Source organism: Doryrhamphus excisus, chromosome 9, assembly GCF_030265055.1.
Source record: "Doryrhamphus excisus isolate RoL2022-K1 chromosome 9, RoL_Dexc_1.0, whole genome shotgun sequence".
NCBI lineage: Eukaryota > Metazoa > Chordata > Actinopteri > Syngnathiformes > Syngnathidae > Doryrhamphus > Doryrhamphus excisus.
Genome location: NC_080474.1, coordinates 20,910,088 through 20,932,500, shown reverse-complemented (window position 1 = coordinate 20,932,500; position 22,413 = coordinate 20,910,088). Strand labels below are relative to the sequence as shown.

General features: G+C 39.5%; 1 protein-coding gene across 2 annotated transcripts in view; it reads right to left on the bottom strand.

The window, feature by feature from the left end:
* Positions 1-22,413, bottom strand: part of igsf3 (immunoglobulin superfamily, member 3) — a 129,724-nt gene that overhangs the window by 91,130 nt on the left and 16,181 nt on the right. Inside the window, exon 2 of one of the 2 annotated variants that reach the window (XM_058082791.1) lies at positions 7,461-7,838. In XM_058082791.1, coding sequence (XP_057938774.1) covers positions 7,461-7,838 — 378 coding nt within the window. Of the gene's footprint in view, positions 1-7,460; positions 7,842-22,413 lie in introns of both variants that reach the window. The other variant, XM_058082790.1, reaches the window with a different exon arrangement.

Sequence of the window (22,413 nt, the reverse complement as noted above, 5' to 3'; positions counted from 1 at the left end):
TTTGTGTGCTTGGTACATGTGCAAGGAAATGAATGAAATGGATATGCTACGTAATAACATTGACTTCATAAAGCCTGAGCTGTACAAGAAGACATGCCACATATGCATAATATATGTATCTCATTAGGATATGCTAATTCACAGCCGCTTCCGTTGATGCTGAGGTAGCTCGTTTATAGTGCTGACTACTAATCAACCGACTGGAGTGACTTAGTTATTCACAATATCGTATTTTCTCAATATACCGCCATTGATAAACATATTATAACAGTATCAAATGTAAGGATGTATACCAAAATAATAGCACAGGTCCCAAAAAACTAAGTATCGGAGCCACATTTAATAAATACTAGATACTAAATCAATGCAACAAGTACTTGCAGGTGATATTGTGCAAGTTACGTCACATCCCGACAGAGACACACCGAGTCTGACAGGTTGGTTTTTTTTTAAAAAAAACTTCATGGCCGACTTTAACACGCCAACAGCAGTGCACACTTCCAACACAATATTCTTCAACTCCCACACACGTTCCTCCGCCGCGCTCCGCAGCAGCAACACAACACTTCCTCATTATCCACCAATCACGCTCATAGCCAGCGATGCGCTTTCATGGACGACCAAATTCTGAACCATCAGCGTTCCAACACCAGCAGGTCGTCACATAAACTTCTATTCCATGACTCTTGCCTGTAGGATTAACGAACAAATGTATGCACTTGCTTATATTTTTGGAGCATTTTTTTTATCCATTCGGCCCAGAGTGGGAAGTACCACCCCTAAGCAGTGGTTGGCTGCTGGCAAGGATGTGGTGAAAGCTGTGCTGTAATAAGACCCGCTTACTTGTAGGCATACAGGGACTGCAGATAAGCCCGGACGTCTGTATTTGGTATTGTTGTCAGGAATAAACAATCTGGTTCTCATTCTATAATTTGGTTCTTTAAGATTCCCTTTAAGAGTCCTCAGGGGTAGGATTGAACCCATTGGTCTGTTGGGAAAAAGTGAAAAATACTATGAAATTGCATGATTTATTTTGAATTAGATGTGTATTTTTTTGGATAGGGAAAATGCAGCAATGTTGAAGGATGACGGATTTCCCATTTATGAATTTGTCATGTATGTGTGTACTCCTTATGTCTAGCACAGAGGTAGGGAACCTATGGCTCGGGAGCCAGGTAGGGCTCTTTTGATGACTGTATCTGGCTCTCAAGCATTTCTTACCACAATAAAAAATTATTTTTGCTAACATTTTAAAGTAAACCATCACAGAAATGACTGTTAAAAATAATATTCAAAATTAACAACTTTCTTATGCATTTTAATCCGTCCATCTATTTTCTACTGCAATACGGCTGACCATATCCATCTTTCTTGAAGATATTTTCCAGGTCAAACACCAAAACTCGATTATTATTGGATAATGCGGTAGTCTACCTCGGTCATTGAGATGTCAACATGTAAATATAAACTTTCCTCCTTTAGTCAAATAGTCACCTAGCTAAAGCTGCAGAACCAAGCCTTCTGGCAAAGATGGCCAAAAGAATGAAATATACGGAGTACGGTGCAAAACTATGCAGCAGCAGAAGTTGTATTAATGGCAGCAAGTATTTGATTTATTATTAGACACTGCGCTGCTCACGAGTGTGCTGGCCACACCCCCTTGGCGTGGGGTAGTGTGCCTGGTCTACGTAATTAGAGCCCATTATATCTAAAACTGTTGGTCTTACATAAAAATGCACACATTTTATTGCATTCAATGTTTAAAAAAAATGTATATGGCTCTCACAGATACACATTTTAAAATATCTGGCCTTCATGGCTCTCTTAGCCAAAAAGGTTCCCGACCCCTGGTCTAGCATGTTACACATGTGCATATTCGATGTAAAAATAGCTCTTCTTAAAAAGTGTTTAGACCCCAGTAAGAATAGCTAATGCTATTTCAGCAGCTAATGTGGATGTTAATGAACTAAACTAAACTAAAGCACCAGTTTGGGCACCGTTAAAGCATCAGCACCAATTTGGCACCGGTAATACGGATAATACGTAAACGATACCCAGATTGTATCAAATTGTACGTCTCCAGAGGCTGGTTATTAGCAGCAAACCAAAAACAAATCTATCATCTCCCTCACTTGTTTGCTACTGAAAAAAAACATGTGCAAATACCCACCAGATCACGGAGGAGCTATGTAAACAAACAAAAAAAAACAAACAGACTTCAGTGCATATCTTAAAATAAAGCTAGGAACGCTATCAGCTACCCATCAGTCAACTGTCAGCTGTCATAATTTTGTTCTTTTTCAGCAAATAGGTTAACACAGCATGAAGTTGACTTAAAAAGTGATGTAATTTTAGCGCCGTAGCGCACAAAGCTATGCTAGCGTTGCTAGTGTTTGTGTCCTCTTGTCGCTCCCCTTATGTTACGTTGTTGTATGTGATAAAAAAAAAACACACAAAAGCCTTTCTTTGGGCCACACACTGTCAGAGAGAGGCGGGGACAAACACATTAGCATATTAGCATTAAAGCTACAAACACACAAAATGGCGTGTTTCCAGGAAAATAACATTCATTCATTTTCTACCGCTTATCCTCACTAGCGTGGCGAGGGTGCTGGAGCCTATCCCAGCTGGTGGCCAGCCAATCACAGGGCACATATAGACAAACAACCATTCACACTCACATTCATACCTATGGGCAATTTGGATTAGCCAATTAACCTAGCATGTTTTTGGAATGTGGGAGGAAACCGGAGTACCCGGAGAAAACCCACACAGAGATGCCCGAGGGTGGAATTGAACCCGGGTCTCCTAGCTGTGAGGTCTGCGCGCTAACCACACACATTTATATACTTAAATAATATAAATACAATTAAAACTAAGTAATAAATTCACAAATAAAAAATACAATTTTGGTTGGGATAGAACTTGGATCTCCTAGCTGTGTGGCCTGCACGCTAACCACTCGACCGCCGTGCAGCCTGTAAAATGACATAAAATGATCTAAATTCCAGCATCAAGTCTAGATTATAACCAAGACTAATTCAAAATAGTAGAAAGAACACCATAAAATGGGACCATGGCTGCTGTCACAGCAAATGAGACGCATCCCTGCAAACAAAACAATCTGAATTGTCATATTTTTAATCTGACCAATTGCTCTCCGATGCATTCCGAAAGCCATCAACAAATCCGTGTTTCCATCCAGGGACATTAATTCAACATTTCAGATGCAAAAATCCTAAACCAAAAGTGAAACGCAACCTTCTCCAGCATTATGTGAAGGTGATGTTCCCGCTGTTTAACACCCCTCCTCTGTGACTTAGCGGAAATAATCTTGTATGTGTGCTGTGATAGCCAATTACAAGATTCTCATGGATGTTACTGCAGTGCCCAAAGCAAATGCACACGGCACAGCGGACTGAGGAGAGTTCCATTTTTTATTTGATTGATCTAAGTTTAGCATCCTAAAAGGGCACAGACTGATGATCTACTGATAGTTTATACTCACTTTGGAACGCAGATAGCATCTTTGCAAACAAAACACGCAAAGTAGGAATAGCACTCTCCTGAAATCATGCTGGATGGCGTCCAGGTTATCAATTCATCAAAAAGTTTCCTGTCCTGTACATCCTGTACATACTGCACATCCTCTACCCATCGTTCATTGTACAGCGGAACCTCTAATGGCAAACACAGTCTTTCAGGACACTGCTTGACCTGCACTTTGTTCAAAGTTGGAAAACTTATCCTAGTTTTCCCAATCAGAAACAGTAGCCACGTTTACATGGACCCAAATATTCCAATTCCATTGATTATTTGCTCAAACGGAAAGAATGTAACGTTTGTATACACCTCATTCCCAAAGAAAAGTGCCAATCCCAATGAATATATAATGGGATTCCCAGGGGTGGAATATTCCTTTCCCCAATCCGATTGAGGTATCTTGTACCCGCTCACTCTTCTGTTGTTGAACAAGTGAACGGTCTAACCAACCAACCAACCAATCAACCGATTGACAAATCAACCAAGCACATAAATAACAACAACGAAGGAGTGGACTCAACTGACCAACTAACCGATGAACCAACTCAATGATGTCGATCTAACAAACAAAATATTGGACTGACTGACTGACCGACCAACGGACTAACACAACTAACCACTTGTGGACTGAAGTGGACTGATTGATTGGTGCAAATGCTAACCGGCAGGCCAATTAACACTTTTACCGACCAAAAAAAATCAGAACTTCAAGAGAATGAAAGCGTCAATACTGCAACCGTTTATGTGTGTCATTAGCCACGTATACATGGACCCAAATATTCCAATTCCATTGGGGTTATTTGCTCAAACGGAAAGAATGTAACCTTTGTATACACCTCATTCCCAAAGAAAAGTGCCAATCCCAATGAATATATAATGGGATTCCCAGGGGTGGAATATTCCTTTCCCCAATCCGATTGAGGTATCTTGTACCCGCTCAAACGGAAAGTTGTCAGACTGCGTTCTTCTTCTTCTTCCGTTGTTTATTGGCGGTTGGCAAGCAGCTTTGGTGTGCATTAGCGCCATCTGTGGAACAGAATCTAAACCCTTCTATACGCCATTCACAAGTCCACTTTTATTCCAAAAGAAAATACATATCTATATAAAACATGTGCCCGGCTTCATTATCAAATATTAGCAAGATTCAACTTTATCTTTTCCTGTTCCCGGGTGCGTTCTTTCAGCCAATGCTGAGATATGACGTAACACGCAGCTCCAGACGTTCTTCACTTTTAAAAAAATGGAGGCCAGCAATCGGCACTGGACTGCTAAGGAAAGTTTGTTTTGGATTCAAACTAAATTCCAAGACTGGACGAAGGAAAAACTGGCAATACGGAGTTATTCCAACAAGTGGAAGAAAAACTCCAGGAAGTCGGTATCACGTGATGTTGGTGTTTACGTTTTACTGGGCATGCCCCATTGACTATTCTGGTTGATTATAGCGGCGCATGGAGACACGCGATTGGAATATTCCTTTCCATGGATACCATTGCTTTCGGAAAAGTCATTCGGAAAGATTCCATTCGGAAAAACGTGGCTATTGTAAGCAGAAATAATCTGTTCCTAAAGTGAAGCTGCTGCCAGGATAAAACCTTTACTAACTGTATACTCATTTTTATATATCGTATTAAAGGGGACCTTGTATACTAATTTTTTCACCCTTTGTTTTGAGTTGGGGGCTCCTATAGAGCAGCTACACACAATAACCCGCTCGGAAAACGTTCCAGATTTTCCAAAATCTGCACCTATTCCAGGTGTATTTCCTTGGATTTGTGCCTCCCCCGCTGCCAAAACGGTCCACGCCCACTCTGCTGTGATTGGTCACACTCCCAAAGTGCTTCCTAACTGTAAACAAACTCCACTTTATAATATAGTGGCTATAAGAGTTTATAATAAGACTTTGGCGAGCGAATTGAAAAGTGTTTAGGAGCTACTGGCAGCTCATGATCTACTGGTTGGAGACCCCTGACTCTGATTGGTAACGTACCCAAGAGATTTATTTTTCCCTTTTGGCCAAATCCCAAAATCTATGACCCCGAGCTTCCTCGTGCTTGGAAGTCTTTGTAATAGACTCCCTTCATAAAAGGGCTGCACGATCAAAAGAAGCTAAACACATTAGAGAAAGAGTCAAGGGCTGATAAATGGCATCGGAATAGCAGAGAACAGACTGTGAGCGTGTCATGGCCTCATTTGTCCCCATAGCTTCTAGAAGGCGTGCAGCTGTTCTTGGATCACACAAAAAAAAAAAAAAAACACGTCAGAGAACAATGACAGAGGACGATGGGACTCTGTGGCCCTGACTTCTAAAAAGTAGGTTAAGAGGTTACAGATACGGGTGGGAAAGGGTCTATAAATACCTTGCACTATCAGTAGCGGGGCCGCATTCACAGCGAATACAACTGCTGGGGTGAATTCTGTCACTGTGACAAACAACCGCAGTAACAACACAAGTCTGTTATTAAAACCGGATGTTGGTTTGAAACCGTATCGGAATAGTCTTACGCAGATCAATGTGCTTTGCAAAATACCCACTGGGGTTTAAGCATGTATAATCTTTCCGGGTTCGGACAAGCGCGTGTGTAAATTGGAGAAAAAAATTACAAAAAAAAACAAAAAAAACAAAAAACCTTAAACTGTATTATGGAAAGCAGGAAGTGAACAAATGCAACAGTTACTGATTATAAAAGGACCAGATGGAGGGGTAGGATTTAATCAGCTTTGCTTCTTCCTACTCCTTTTGGACATGTGGAACTGTTTTAAAAAAAAAAAAAATTAAAAATTGAAAAAATAAAAAAAATTAATAAAATGCAAAAAAAAAATTAAAAATATTAAAATTAAGAAAAAAATTACAAATTTAAAAAATACAAAAAAATTCCATTAAAAAATTACATAAATACATAAATAAAAAAAATTAATTATATTAGACAGGCAGGAAGTGAACAAATGTAACAGTTAGTGATTGTAAAAGTACCAGATGGAGGGGTAGGATTTAATAAGCTTTGCTTCTTCCTACTCCTTTTGGACATGTGGAACTGTTTTTTAAATAAAAAATTTTAAAACTGAAAAAATTGAAAAAAATAAAAAAAAATTAATAAAATGCAAAAAATGTAAAAATTAAAAAAAAAATTACAAATAAAAAAATACAAAAAAATTCAATTAAAAAATTACATAAATAAAAAAACTTAAATTATATTAGACAGGCAGGAAGTGAACAAATGTAACAGTTAGTGATTGTAAAAGTACCAGATGGAGGGGTAGGATTTAATAAGCTTTGCTTCTTCCTACTCCTTTTGGACATGTGGAACTGGGAACTGATTATGGGATGCACTCAATTGGAATGTGATGCATGTTCAAATGAAATTAAACCATTACCACCTTTACCACCAAAGTAGCCAATGACGTCGCATTGTTAGCTACCTCGTATTAACTTGTTTTCTGGTATTATAATGCAACAAATACAGTCTGTGTTCATGTTTCACATAAGGATTGCGAATGACGGGCAAAATTCCCCAAAAATGACCGATTGGAGAAAGGTCAGCAAAGGTCTGCATTCATCATGACGCCAGAAATGGAAGGGAGTTCCCGACTCTGGCAGCTGTGCGGGCCTCCTGGACGGACACACTGTGGTCCTATATGTCAGTTGTAAAGATGGCGAACAGGTGAGGCCGCCAGCGTACCAGAGTGAATATTAGTTGAAGCAAGCTTTCACAGTTGATGACATTCCAGTCATACTCACAGCAACACACTGTTCAGCTGGCATTTGTTTAGGAATGGTGACCAAATGTTTGGACATATGTCTGCTCATGTGCTTGCACCAACGGCAACACCACAAAAGGCGCCCAATCATCAGTGATGCTAAGGCGTGTATTTGTCCAAATATATCCAAAATCTGGGAACGTGTTGTGTTTGAAACTTACCGGTGAGATTGGTGCGTGCGCTGTAAGAGCCCAGGTAGCGACCGTCCGTGTTGGGCGTGTAACACTCAAACAGGCCCTGGTCTTTGGCCTGCACTTTAGTGATGTGCAGCAGGGCCGAGTCTCGACTCAGCCTCTCCACGTAAATATCTTTGCTGTTCACTCTCTGGCCGTAGACGGCGTAGGCGTAGTTGGGCTGGGCCGTGCTCACGATGCGGATCTCCCGGTCCGGCGCCGTCGGCAGGTACATGGACCACTCGAAGTCCTGCTCTATGCCTTCCTTGTAGCCCGTCACGTTGCACCAGATGGTCACGTGGGAGCCTTCGGTGCGGATGAGCGGCCCGCTCTGCACCGTCACCACTCTCTGGGCCACGGCGGCACCTGCTGGAGAAAAACCGGGAGATGGAGAACATGCGTTACAAAACTGCAAGCTAAAATATTTAGCGCCGGTCGTGTTTGCGCACCACACCCACTGGAGTTTAAGCATGTACAATCTTTCTGGGTTCGGACAAGCACGTGTGTAAATTGGAGAAACAACAAAAAATTACAAAATTTAAAAATTAAAAAAAAAAACAAAAAAAAAACTTAAACTGTATTATGGAAAGCAGGAAGTGAACAAATGTAACAGTTAGTGATTGTAAAAGTACCAGATGGAGGGGTAGGATTTAATAAGCTTTGCTTCTTCCTACTCCTTTTGGACATGTGGAACTGATTAAATAAAAAAAATTAAAATTGAAAAAATTAAAAAAATTAAAAAAAAATTATAAAATGTAAAAATTGTAAAAGAAATTTAAAATTAAGAAAATTTATTTTTTGTAATTACAAATATAAAAAAATACAAAAAATTCAATTAAAAAAATACATAAATAAAGAAAATAAAATTTTATTAGGAAAGCAGGAAGTGAACAAATGTAACAGTTAGTGATTGCAAAAGTACCAGATGGAGGGGTAGGATTTAATAAGCTTTGCTTCTTCCTACTTCTTTTGGACATGTGGAACTGGGAACTTATTATGGGATGCACTCAATTGGAATCTGATGCATGTTCAAATGAAATTAAACCATTACCATTACCAACATATTAAGATAAAAAAAAGTTGCAATCTAAAGAGGAAAACATGTAATTTTACGAAGATAACGTAATATTAGAGGAAAAAACGTTAATAGTAAAAACTATTCCACACACAATTTAGCTAAAAGGGAATGATGGAAGTGTATATGCAATGTATATATGCAATATGTATATGTAATTTTTTTTAATAAAACAATAAAAATAAAAATAAATAAAAAACAAAACAAAAAAAACATGTAATTTTACAAGGATAACGTAATATTCGAAAAAAAAATTTCAATATAACATACTGTATGTAAAAAAAAAAAAAAACATAACCACGGCGGAACCTGGTAGAGAAAAACCGGGAGATGGAGAACATGCGTTACAAAACTGCAAGCTAAAATATTTAGCGCCGCTCGTGTTTGCGCACCACACCTCTTCGCAGGAAGTGAAAGCAACATCTGCAGGTACACGTTCTATGGAGCGAGGCTGAGGTGTGCACGTACACGCTGCTTCTAAGCACAGCTTAACACTTGAATTATTCACTTTGGCTTTTTTAACAGCTGCCATCCAATCCCGCTCGTCGCTTTAAACGTATGCATACATGTACGCTACCATGGGGGGGGGGGGGGGTAATAAAAACCACCACGGTGATAAACGTAACCAATAAAAGACTAACCCTTTACATATTTTAGTCTCTGCTGTGAATAAATAAGTCATGTTTTCATTTAATGACAAATGGATGGCAACAAATTGCACACATTAATATAGCAAACTGAATGCTGAATATTGCATACATGAAAGCGGGGTTTGCTACATTGTTGCAAGTGTTTGCTGGCAGGCAGCGTGTGAATGTTGCCTCATGCGCACCCAATAGACTCGCACAACATTCACTATTCAGCTAACGTGGAAACACACACACACTCCCCTCTTTTGGGAACGGACACAACAGAGCAGTTACACATGCCCGAAATCCAGACAGAGCGACAAGTATGCCATTTCCTGTCTGCACAAACAACTGCGGCGTGCAGCTGTGTGTGCGTGCGAGTCCTTACGAGGCGGCGGACACAATGCTTGAGCATTAATAATTCACCACACAGCTTTTTTATCTTCTACATCCTCTCCTCCTCGCACAGTAACCTCTTGTTCATCCTAAGTCATTAGTGGAAGTCCGGTCGTATGAATGTGTGTACAGTACGCACTTTAATAAGAGCATATAGAAGAAAAATGGAGCACAAACACTGTAGCATGCATTTTATTATTACGTTGTAACATAGGGGACCATAATATAGAAATGAAACATGGATATACTTCAGAGTAGACTGTGTGCAGGTTGTATAGCCGTATAGATTTACTATCAAAACATTCATTTATTCATTCATTTTATACTGCATATTCCCACCAGGGTCGTGCTGGAGCCTATCCCAGCTGTCTTCGAGCGAGAAGCGGGGTACACCCTGGACTGGTGGCCAGCCAATCACAGGGCACATATATGTAGACAAACAACCATTCACACTCACATTCATACCTATGAACAATTTGGAGTGGCTAATGGCGGAGGAAACTTTCCGTTTGAGCGGGTACAAGATACCTCAATCGGATTGGGGAAAGGAATATTCCACCCCTGGGAATCCCATTATATATTCATTGGGATTGGCACTTTTCTTTGGGGAATGAGGTGTATACATTGAGTAAATAAACCGAATGGAATCGGAATATTTTGGGTCCATGTATACGTGGCTAATGAATCTATACTGCTATACAAGCTGTACACAGACTACTCTCAAGTATTTGCGAGTTTCATTGATATAGTATTGTGCATTGAGAAGACATACTGTAATGAAAATGGTTGCTGAAATATGAGGGGTGTGTTTTTATTTCATTCCGCAGTCAATTGCAGTCCACTCACATGCTAACTAATTCACTCAAATCTTGTATTTCATTTTTCAAATCCCATTTCCAATCTTTGAATGGGATGGACTGGGACAGAGCGACTACAGCAGGGGTGGGCAAACTATGGCCCGGGGGCCACATCCGGCCCGCCAAGTGTTTGAATACGGCCCGCCCAATCTTTCCAAAGTATTTAATTTAAAGTCAACATACAACCTGGCATCATGGCCTGAGCCAACCTTTTGATGGTTGTATCAATTTCGTTGTTTGACATGGTCTGTTGTTTACAAAGTGCTCCTGAAAAAAGAGACACAAGCACATAATAATAATAAAAATTTAAACAATAATTATTATATTATTATTATAACTATTATGATTATTATATTTATTATATTAATGCTAATTATTATATTAATTATATATAATAATATTGTTATATTTGCATATTTTACATAATAATAATATAATAATAATTATTTTAATTTTATTTTAATTATTATAATATTTTATTATTTTTAAAATATTTAAATATGAATATAAAATAATAAATAATAATAGCAGATTGCATGACAATTTTACAGATACAATAATACCAGGTGGACTGTTACGTGTAAAATATATAGTCTGCCCCCCCCCCCCCCCCCTGGAAATTTTGTTATATCAATGCGGCCCGCGAGTCAAAAAGTTTGCCCACCCCTGGACTACAGTGACCCAAATTGAAAAAGGTAAGAATGACATAACTTCATTTTTGTGTACACAAACCACCCCCCATACCCTAACACCCCTGTCCGCTGCACTTACCAGGTTATAAAATCTGACGTGGAACTCAAATGGAATATTATTATATTGATTCTGAAAGGAAAACATCATATTTCGGCCAAAGGATAAAATTATCTACACGCCGGCTCCATTGAAGCAATATCTTTAAATATCACGTTGATGTTGGAAATGGCTTTCAAGACCGTTAAGAGGGCTAAAACTCCCTCTCCACCTCGTGTGTTCACTGATAAAACTCCAGGGAATACAACAAGGGGGTTTGGGGGTCGTGGAGGGGGTGCATGTTATAAAAGGTTTTAGATAATAAGCTAAGTGCTTTGTAATTATTTAGCGCTCATTATTAGCATTGCTCATTCCTAAACACTGCAGTCCTGCTGGAAAATATAATATATCTCTCCAGGCAGAGATATAATAAGCATCATTCATAATGCACAGTATGATGATTATCTTTACTTACCTAAATGCAACACAATATGAAAGATAAATTAGCTATTGCCTGGGATTTTCAGGCAGAAAAGCAATATCGGAAAAGATTATGATTCATTTCAACATCAGCGGCATGTACTGTATGTCAATGTCGACACGTCTGCAGTGACTTTCCGACATCACATTCTGCCGATATTCAAGATGTTGGCGATCTGTCAGGACTTTGGTTTTATTTCCACTTTTTCCATCGTTCGATATTTTATGACTTTTTTTTTTTCCTCATTGAAAATGAATGGACAGTCTAAATGTCAGCTCTGTTGGTGGAAATGTATTTTATATTTACATGTAACGGTCTTTTTATTGTGTTTTTACAGCCTCTAGTTCAGGGGTGGGCAAACTACGGCCCGGGGGCCACATCCGGCCCGCCAAGTGTTTGAATACGGCCCGCCCAATCGTTCAAAAGTATTTCATTTAAAGTCAACATACAACCTGGCATCATGGCCTGAGCCAACCTTTTGATGGTTGTATCAATTTCGTTGTTTGACATGGTCTGTTGTTTACAAAGTGCTCCTGAAAAAAGAGACACAAGCACATAATAATTATAAAAATTAAAATAATAATAATTATATTATTATTATTATAATTATTATGATTATTATATTTATTATATTAATGCTAATTATTATATTAATTATATATAATAATATTGTTATATTTGCATATTTTACATAATAATAATATAATAATTATTATTTTAATTTTATTTTAATTATTATAATATTTTATTATTTTTAAAATATTTAAATATAAATATAAAATAATAAATAATAATAGCAGATTGCATGACAATTTTACAGATACAATAATACCAGGTGGACCGTTACGTGTAAAATATATAGTCTGCCCCCCCCCGGAAATTTTGTTATATCAATGCGGCCCGCGAGTCAAAAAGTTTGCCCACCCCTGCTCTAGTTGCATAAGCTACCGATGTGATGTTAAACACTCTTTATTTTTCTGAACTTATTAAATAATGGTAACAGTTAAACACAGGAAGTGGAAAAGCTATCAGTAATGGCTGGACTCCAAAGTAACTGTAATGGTTCCAGGAATAAGAAGTTAGCTTATCAGGGGTACAAGAGACTATAACGATTGCTTAAGATGAATTCAACAATAATTTCCAATAATTTCCTGGGGAAAAATATATTTCAGAGTTTTGTTTGATTGACCTTCTTATTAAACTGCGAAATCAAGATTATGACTGGCAATAAATATCAACAAGAAAGCACAAAAAATGTTCTAAAGCGAAATTGCTACAATGTGAAAAACGGGAAACCAAAAACTGGACCACGAGTTCTTGGATGTGATGACTACACGAGGACCCTTTGGAATGTCCTTTCAGGTCCTTTGAGGCCCGTGCCGGGCATGATACCAACACCAAAGCACCCACCTAGTGACAATCCATTGTAGACTTTTGTCAGACACACTTTGTCAGAGGCACAGCTGGTGCCGTGGACGCTGGTGCCAAGTTTGCTAACTGCAGACAATGGACATTTTAGCTTACCAATGACTACTGGTACATAGTTTGGTTCTTTGGTTCAGTTTTTTTGACAATTAAGCAAACATATTATCCAGTTCCATGTTTACATGCGTATTACAAACATTACAATTATCTTTCAAAGGTACACTTATTATGGATAAAAACTTATTTCTATCTGAAATTGGTTAACTATGGAGATTTTGGACAAAATTGCAGTTTGTGCTCAGATATGGCAAAAATCCTGGAATGAATGCCGGAACCTGGTACCTTTAGAACCCCAATTAAAAGTTTTTCGAGGCCAGCATTAGGAAAAATACTTTTCCTGAGAGAGTATGCTCAGACCTCCTCCAGGGTATGTCTCAGGGTTCAGCATGACTTTGAGAAAATGTAAATATAAATACAGCATAGAGCTTGTTACGGGATACATTCGGTAAAAGGATCCGCTGTCTAATTCCGACTCGGGCCCCGATTCCCGTTTTACTTCGCTGTGAAGTCAGAGCTCTAATCTGCCAGAGAACTGCAGCGCTGCTACATCACTACTTCTCACGTTACTGCGACTCATCTCCAAACTGCTGGATGCATACTGCATTACTCATGCAGCCCAGCACCGCAAAACACTCGCACCACCCGCCATCTTTCCAGGCAAAGTTGCACTTGTGATTACATTGTAACCTCCTTCCTCCGTCATCTTCCTCCGAGGCTTCGCTTACGTCTCCTCTCTGTGCTTGTGTGCGTCTTTTCAGGCAGGATTTAAACAGCTCTACCAGACTTCAAAGTGCCTGTCGCTCTGTGGGCTTTTTTAGAGAGGCTGGCAATGACACACCAAACCCTGCAGACCTTCAACTGCAGTCCTGTACCTCAGACCCACAATCATCACTTACGTCAATCCTGTGTGCTTTATTTCTTTGCTTAATAAAGCCTCGCATTTGTCTATTATTACCAGTAGGTTCTTGTTTGGTTCGGTTAGAAGGAGCTCTGGCATGTGTGCTGTTAGCATGGTTTGCTTGGTGAATGTAAACGACAACAAGCGGACCAAGACTGCTTCAGGTTGCATTCACACGTACCGTCTGGTAGTTGGTATCATTCATTCATTTTCTACTGCTTATCCTCACCGCGGAGGGTGCTGGAGCCTATCCCAGCTGTCTTCGGGGCGGGAGGCGGGGTCCACCCTGGACTGGTGGCCAGCCAATCACAGGGCACATATAGACAAACAACCATTCACACTCACATTCATACCTATGGACAATTTGGAGTGGCTAATTAACCTAGCATGTTTTTGGAATGTGGGAGGAACCGAACATAAACATTCCAAAAAAATGTAAATATTATTTATGTCTTAATTGTTTATGCCTTATATGTATTATTTTCTGTTATGTTTAATATAAATGTGTGTAAAAGTGACTATAGGGGTGTTATTTCATGTTGAGAGGTCTCTAATAATGTTCATTCATTCATTCATTTTCTACCGCTTGTCCTCTCAAGGGTGGCGGGGGTACTGGAGCCTATCCCAGCTGTCTTCGTGCGAGAGGCGGGGTACACCCTGGACTGGTGGCCAGCCAATCACAGGGCACATATAGACAAACAACCATTCACACTCACATTCATACCTATGGACAATTTGGAGTGGCTAATTAACCTAGCATGTTTTTGGAATGTGGGAGGAAACCGGAGTACCCGGAGAAAACCCACGCATGCACGGGGAGAACATGGAAACTCCACACAAAGATAGCCGAGGGTGGAATTGAACTCGGGTTTCCTAGCTATGAGGTCTGCGCGCTAAACACTCATCCACCGTGCAACCCTTACATGAATAATAAATTGGAATATTTGCATTCTTACAATGATATTTCACAAAAACTGCCCAATGAAGTCCTTATTTTATGTATATGATCTTTTCTCTGAAGCTTTTGGTTCCATGACAAAACTACCAGAGTGCCCTAAGACAGCTGGGATAGGCTCCAGCACCCTCTGCGACCCTTGTGAGGAAAAGTGGTTGAAAATGAATGAATATTATTCATGTATTCTTGGTGAAATACATAGGTTATTTTTATATTCTGCTATTACCAGCCTATATTTCACCAAAAGCTTCTAAAATACACTTGTAAAGAGTGCCATTGTCAAAGACACATAGAGGGCCACCTCCCAGAGTACGGAACTTCGATTGTCAAAGCAGCCTAAACATCTCCAGCCCTCACAAACGCATCATCTCTGCATCCCACACTAGTGCGCAACCAACCTGCGTCTCGTCCCGGATGTTCACGGACAGAAAGAGACGCAAACACACACACACACACGCATCGGCACACATGGGAAAAGGGGATTATGCTAAGAGGAAGTGAGGGGGGGGGGGCACACTAATCCAATCATTTGTGGCTACTGTCTTATTCTCAGAGGAAACAGCAGTGAGGCTACTAGCGCTCGTGCCTACACTCATCATCACTCTTGGATGACACATGATAATTACACACCTAGGAAGGTGTATAATAAAAGCACCGCGGGGTGGAAGTGATGTAGAGGGCACCCGCAGCACAACAGCTGATGCGCTGATGTGCAATTTCGGAGCTCCTCCGCAGTGAGAAAAGTCCCCAAATGAAGACGATATAGCACGCCTGGCACCTCAAGCAGCCTTTCCACTCGCGCTAATATGACTTTTGATTATTAACAGTGACTTTCTCTTCTGTGTCACTTATTTTTGAAGGGTAAAGAAGTACTGTCTCCGCTATAAAAAATGAAAAAAAAAAAAAAGGCTGCACTGTCACGTTCTGACTCGGTTGCTTTTGACTCGTTATTTCAAAGCCGACACGCACATGGTGAGTGAACGAGGGGAACGATGCAGAGCAATTCCTCGTGCGTGCAATGGAGTAATTGCACAGACGCTTTCGATTCTCGTCAAACTCAATGCACGCACAATGCCAGTTGAAGCAGTTTTGAAGCGTCAGGTTCTTATAAAAAAAAAAAATCATAATAAATAACAGCATGAACATTTATTCTGAAAAACAACAGCTTATTGATGAGTTTGATAAAAAAAAAAAAAAAAAACGACTTGACACCTGTTTGAACACCCTTAGCAAAGTGCTATGGTAACACTAAAAGGCGTAATTTTGAATAATAATAATGTAAAAAGTATTCAAATATTTAGCCCCAGATATCTTAAAGTTCCACTATTATGCAAAAGTGACTTTTTAATGATGTCTTAATAGTTAGTAATAGTAATTATTACTAGTAATAGTAATAATTAATGTGTCCTCTAGAGCAGTGGTCACTAAGACTTTGGAGTGTTGTCTGGGCCGTAAACATAGGCAAGAGCTCCTCCCCTGATATGATGATGCATTTATTTTCCGAATAATTGTAATTGTAACAGACGTATCTAATGGAACGTTTAATGGGCTTTATTAATACACAGTTCCAATTTTCATCTATCGTGCTGATTTGACATTGATATAGTGCCTGATGTACAGTAAACCTCGGATATATCGGACTCGGATATATCGGAAATTCGCTCACAACGGACAGATAAAAAAGAACCAATTTTTCTGTAATGCATTTCCAATAAAAATTCATTGCATATATCTGATTTTTTATAACGGATTTCGCCTATTTCTGACAAAATCTCCAGTCCCGTTCCAATGCATTTCCATTAAATTTCCCTGGCATATATCGGATGGCCGCATCGTGGCGCTCCGATTCGGCGAATCGTGACAGGCCGCTATACGACGTCATTTGCAGCGTTTGCAGCGTTGCCTGCGCGTCCAGGTACATTGGAAACATAGTCAAGGAAGTGCCTTTTTATAACGGATAAAATCCCATTTACGCATATACCGGATATAAATCCCATATATGCGTAAAACGGACATTTTCCGGTATACGCATATAACGGATTTCACTTATATCGGACAAAACCAGTGGGAACAATTGAGTCCGATATATCCGAGGTTTACTGTATTTGGTAACTTTTATCACCAATACTATGGCTGGGTGATATATCGATATTTTAAAAATATCGATATTTCTTAAAAGCACAATATTTTTTTTAAAAGCATATCATTCATATCGATATAGATTTGATTTGACGCAGAGGTCCACACAGAGATGGCCGAGGGTGGAATTGAACCTGGGTCTGCTTTATTTATTACTTGTATTGTTTTTTTGCGCCATACCGACCCCAGAGCTGTTAGCTTTGAGCACCCCTACGCTATCCTTTGCGGAGATACAAAAGGAGGAGAGGCTGCATAGCAGAAGTGAACGGCAAAAAAGACAGTATAAAGGCTGCTGCCCAACAGCCAGAGACAGGTGTGTTCAAACAAAGCTCATTGGGAGTCAGACTGTCCATAACCACCACATATCCCACATTCTGTAAAAATCATCCTTCAGATGGAAACTTGCCAGCAATTAGCAATAAGTGTCTTCTTTAGCCATTCATTATTCATAACAAAAAAAAAGTCATCTGAAATCTGATAGCAGATGTTCAAGCTTTTTGCGCCAAAAATAACACTGGCACAGTCTACAGCACCAGAACGATGAGGATGTCATTATGTTTCTGGGGCTAATAACGGCAGTCCTGCCCACATCCTATTGTGAGAACGAACAAATGTTCCTCTCACAGCCATTAACTTTTCCACTGAAAACTTTTTGGGGGGAAGAAATGGGCAGCGACAAGCCGTGTATGAATTAATTATAAACTTGGAAGCAGTCACTGTCCTGTCCTTTTGGGAAGGGGGGGCAGACTCATCCCAATGAAGACCCTATGAAGCTTCCCAGACAGCGATGAGAAAGGGAAAAGAAGTTAGGGTGTCTGGAGAAGGAAAAAGGGAAGAAACCAGAAAGAGAAGCGACAGCCGCCTCCAGGATGCTGAACACTACAAAAAACCGCACACAACTAAAAGAATCTACAACAGGGGTGCTCATTAAGTCGATCGCGAGCTACCGGTCGATCGCGGAGGTGGTACTGGTCGATCGCGGCGTGACATTAAAAAAATATCATCCCAGCATCAATGCCGTCACTTGATTGACATACAGGGCAGCCATTCAGATGACAACTGAATGTTGCCCTTCGGGCGACCAATCAAATCAAACGACGTCTCTAAGTGCAGCAGAACTTACGATGTCAGCCTATCATCCATCCCCGTTACTTGATTGACATACAGGACAACCAATCATATGACAACTGAATTTTGACCTTTAGGTCACCGCTCATGCGTAAACAGCGATGCAAAGTGCTAAGCTAGTCGGCGAATTGCGAGATTTTAAAGCCCTCGCTAAAGTTTATGGTCACTAAAATGAGTGAAGGAGCTGGACCAAGTAAAAAGGCAAAAACTGGACCAAGTAAAAAGGCAAAAAACATATCACTTCCATACGGATATGGAATATTATACGGATATTATGATACGGATATTATCCATGACTGATAAACATTTGGAAGTGTGCTTGAGGCTGGCTATCAGCAGCTACTGTCCGGACTATGCATCCCTGGCTGGTTCAATTCAGTGCAAGTCATCAAAGTAAACTCAGGTAATTACAAAAAATGTTAATAGTTAATTATGTGTGTTTTGCAATATTGGCTCATTTGGTTATGTAAGGTACATCAACATACATTGTACGTACAAATAATCCTCAATACATTTGAAAATAAATAGATGTTTTGCATTTTTGTAGTGGGTAGATCATTTTGACTCGGTCATTTTAAAAGTAGCTCGCATGCTGAAAAAGTGTGAGCACCCCTGATCTACAAGCATGTGCAGAACATATACTGTATGTGTGACACAATGAAAAAGATGAACATGACATTTTTCAGCAGGGCTTCTTCAAAACCACTTATTCCCCCTGCAGGGCTCCAAAAAGCATTTAGCCCGTTTCGCATTAGCATGCAATGCAGATTGGATTCACTGTAAGTTTTGAAAAGAGTGGCGTTTAATGGATGCAGTGGTCAAGTTTAGAGTTGCTACAGCCTTGACTCCAGAGTCAAAGAACGGCACCTCAAAATGTTCTCTGTAAAAACGTATACGAGACACTCAACCAGGCCTGACAAAATTAGCCTCCTGGTGTCTATATATAGAAAGATCAATCCCAAACGACAGCGAAACTCAATTACAGCCTCTTGTAAATCGTTTTTGGGTGAGGTGTGGAATAGAAACGTGACCTTAACTTGACGTTTCTACAGCCACGTTTACATGAGGAGTTTTTCTCTTTCCGAATGACCTTTCCGAAAGCAATGGTATCCATGGAAAGGAATATTCCAATCGCATGTCTACATGTGCCGCTATAATCAACCAGAATAGTCAATGGGGCATGCCCAGTAAAACGTAAACACCAACATCACGTGATACCGACTTCCTGGAGTTTTTCTTCCACTTGTTGGAATAACTCCGTATTGCCAGTTTTTCCTTCGTCCAGTCTTGGAATTTAGTTTGAATCCAAAACAAACTTTCCTTAGCAGTCCAGTGCCGATTGCTGGCCTCCATTTTTTTAAAATCGGAGAACGTCTGGAGCTGCGTGTTACGTCATATCTCAGCATTGGCTGAAAGAACGCACCCGGGAACAGGAAAAGATAAAGTTGAATCTTGCTAATATTTGATAATGAAGCTGGGCACATGTTTTATATAGATATGTATTTTCTTTTGGAATAAAAGTGGACTTGTGAATGGCGTATAGAAGGGTTTAGATTCTGTTCCACAGATGGCGCTAATGCACACCAAAGCTGCTTGCCAACCGCCAATAAACAACAGAAGAAGAAGAAGAACGCAGTCTGACAACTTTCCGTTTGAGCGGGTACAAGATACCTCAATCGGATTGGGGAAAGGAATATTCCACCCCTGGGAATCCCATTATATATTCATTGGGATTGGCACTTTTCTTTGGGAATGAGGTGTATAAAAAGGTTACATTCTTTCCGTTTGAGCAAATAACCGGAATGGAATTGGAATATTTGGGTCCATGTATACGTGGCTAATGTTGCCTTGAACTTATAAGCCCATAAGCCAGGGGTCGGCAACCTTTACCTCCTCGCTCACTAAGGGAAAATAGACTGGAGCCACAAAACGACATTCAAAAATAATATTTCAAAAGTTCATACCTGATGCCTGAAGAAATGTCTAGCGACATGCTCATCATGTGCACAACGAATTACGAGTCTCCCATGATTTTGATTGACTGCCAGATTTAGAGGGAATTTTGGGGTATCAAAGTAGTTCAGAGGAGAAAAAACTGAGTTAATGGAGTACTATTGCTAGTATCCAATCTTGCTAATATAGAAGATATATTTACATAAATATCCGTGTAAATTAAATTTTGAATTTGTTGACAAAGATTTTTACTCTGGCCCCAAAAAGTTCGGGTGTTAAATATGAGTGTGAATGGTTGTTTGTCTATATGTGCCCTGTGATTGTACCCCGCCTTTCGCCCAAAGACAGCTGGGATAGGCTCCAGCACCCCCCGCGACCCTCATGAGGATAAGCGGTAGAAAATTAAAGAATGAATTTTAAAAAACGGATGTAGCTTGGCTAGCTTTTCTGTCAGACTGCGCAGTGACGGTCTTGGTACAGTTCCTAACAAAGCCTCTAGCCCGTAGACTTGACACTAAACGGCATGGTATGCCGTATAACACGATTACATGTGGTAACGACGATTCCGCAACGTCTTCAAGCTTAACACCATGAGAAGTTGTCTTCTTTTCAGGACTGACTCTCCTTTTCCCTTTCATATTTCCTTCCCCGGCGAGCTCACATTCTTGAAACTATGATTGATGAGCTCCCTGCAGCATCTCATATTACAATTCAGGCCGTGTCCTCCCGGTTACAACGTCGTGTCCTTCCCGCGGTGATAATCAGGCGTTGCATTAAATCGTATGAATCAGTGTTGCAGGGCCGTCTTGGCCAACCTCTGACTAGCGTCCACAGTGCAGAGAATACGGCCTGGTTCTTACGAGAGACAAGGGATATTGCATGTTTTTTTTTTTCATGGAAAGGAAACAGCTTGTTTTCTGGTGTAGATGCCTGCCAGCTGTGCTCATGACACGGAGAAACAAATCCGAGGAAGAGCGGCCGAGCCTTCAGCTTCCATTAGATGGGCTGGCCAGCAGCTGACGAACACTTAGAGCAAGTGGCCATTACTGCTTCAATCTGAGCAGCGGCTACAATGGGAAGAGGAAGTGGATTCCATTGTAGGTCAGCATTTTCCTCTTTAAAAAAAATAAATATAGGAGGCGCAGCCAGGTGGTGTGCATGGTTGGTGCAGGGATTACAAGATTTACATGCAGGGGGGAAATCATTTACCGAGGGAGGTATTATAAGCCAGCAGCGTGAAGAAGCAATCCCCTTTAGGTTTGGGTAAGGTACACTCTTCCAAAACAGATACTATTTGTGTGGCAAAAAGTAGAAGTACTACCATCCTTTGAATTACGGTATGGAGACGTAATGTTTCCTTGAACATTGAGATTGTCTTCTAATCAGGGTCAAGAGCAGGGGTTCCCCAACTTTACCAACTCGGGCCCACTTGAAAATCTAAAAAATGTTTTAGGCTTATAAATATTTTTTTAATATTTTTATATTTTATATGTTTTAATATTTTAAATTTATATTAAATATTTTACAATAAAAATAATTTCTATTAATAAATTATTAGGATTTACATTAATTAATTTATAAGAAAATATTTGCAAAAATGAATCATATTTTTAATGACCTTCCATAGCCCACCCGCAGTATTAAATTTTAATTTTAATTTACATTTCTTTTGTTTTAAATTTTATTTTACATTTTATTTAAATTTTTATTTAAAATTTTATTTTAAATTTTATTTTAAATTTTATTTTAAATTTTATTTTAAATTTTATTTTAAATTTTATTTTAAATTTTATATTTTAATTGTTATTTTTATTAAGATTCAGGATTGAAATGAAAGCAGGGGGATAAAGGAAGCCCAAACTTTGTATCTAATTAATTCTCATAATTTTCATAACTGCATTCAAGACATGGCATGATGACCAGAGAGCTATTTTCCAATCATAAACTGTATAAGGTTCCTAAAATATTTTGACAGGTCAATAACACTCAATAGGTTATTACTTAGGCCTATAAATATTTTTTTAATTGTGCAATAAATATTTTACAATAAAAATAATTTTGAATATAATATTTTCAAAAATGAATCATATTTTCAATGACCTCTCATAGCGCACCAGCAGAACCACACTTTGGGAATCACTGCTTTAAACTTTAAGAACAATAGTATCTAATCTTGCAACCAATAGTTTGTAGCCAGGGGTGTCAGGGTACATGTT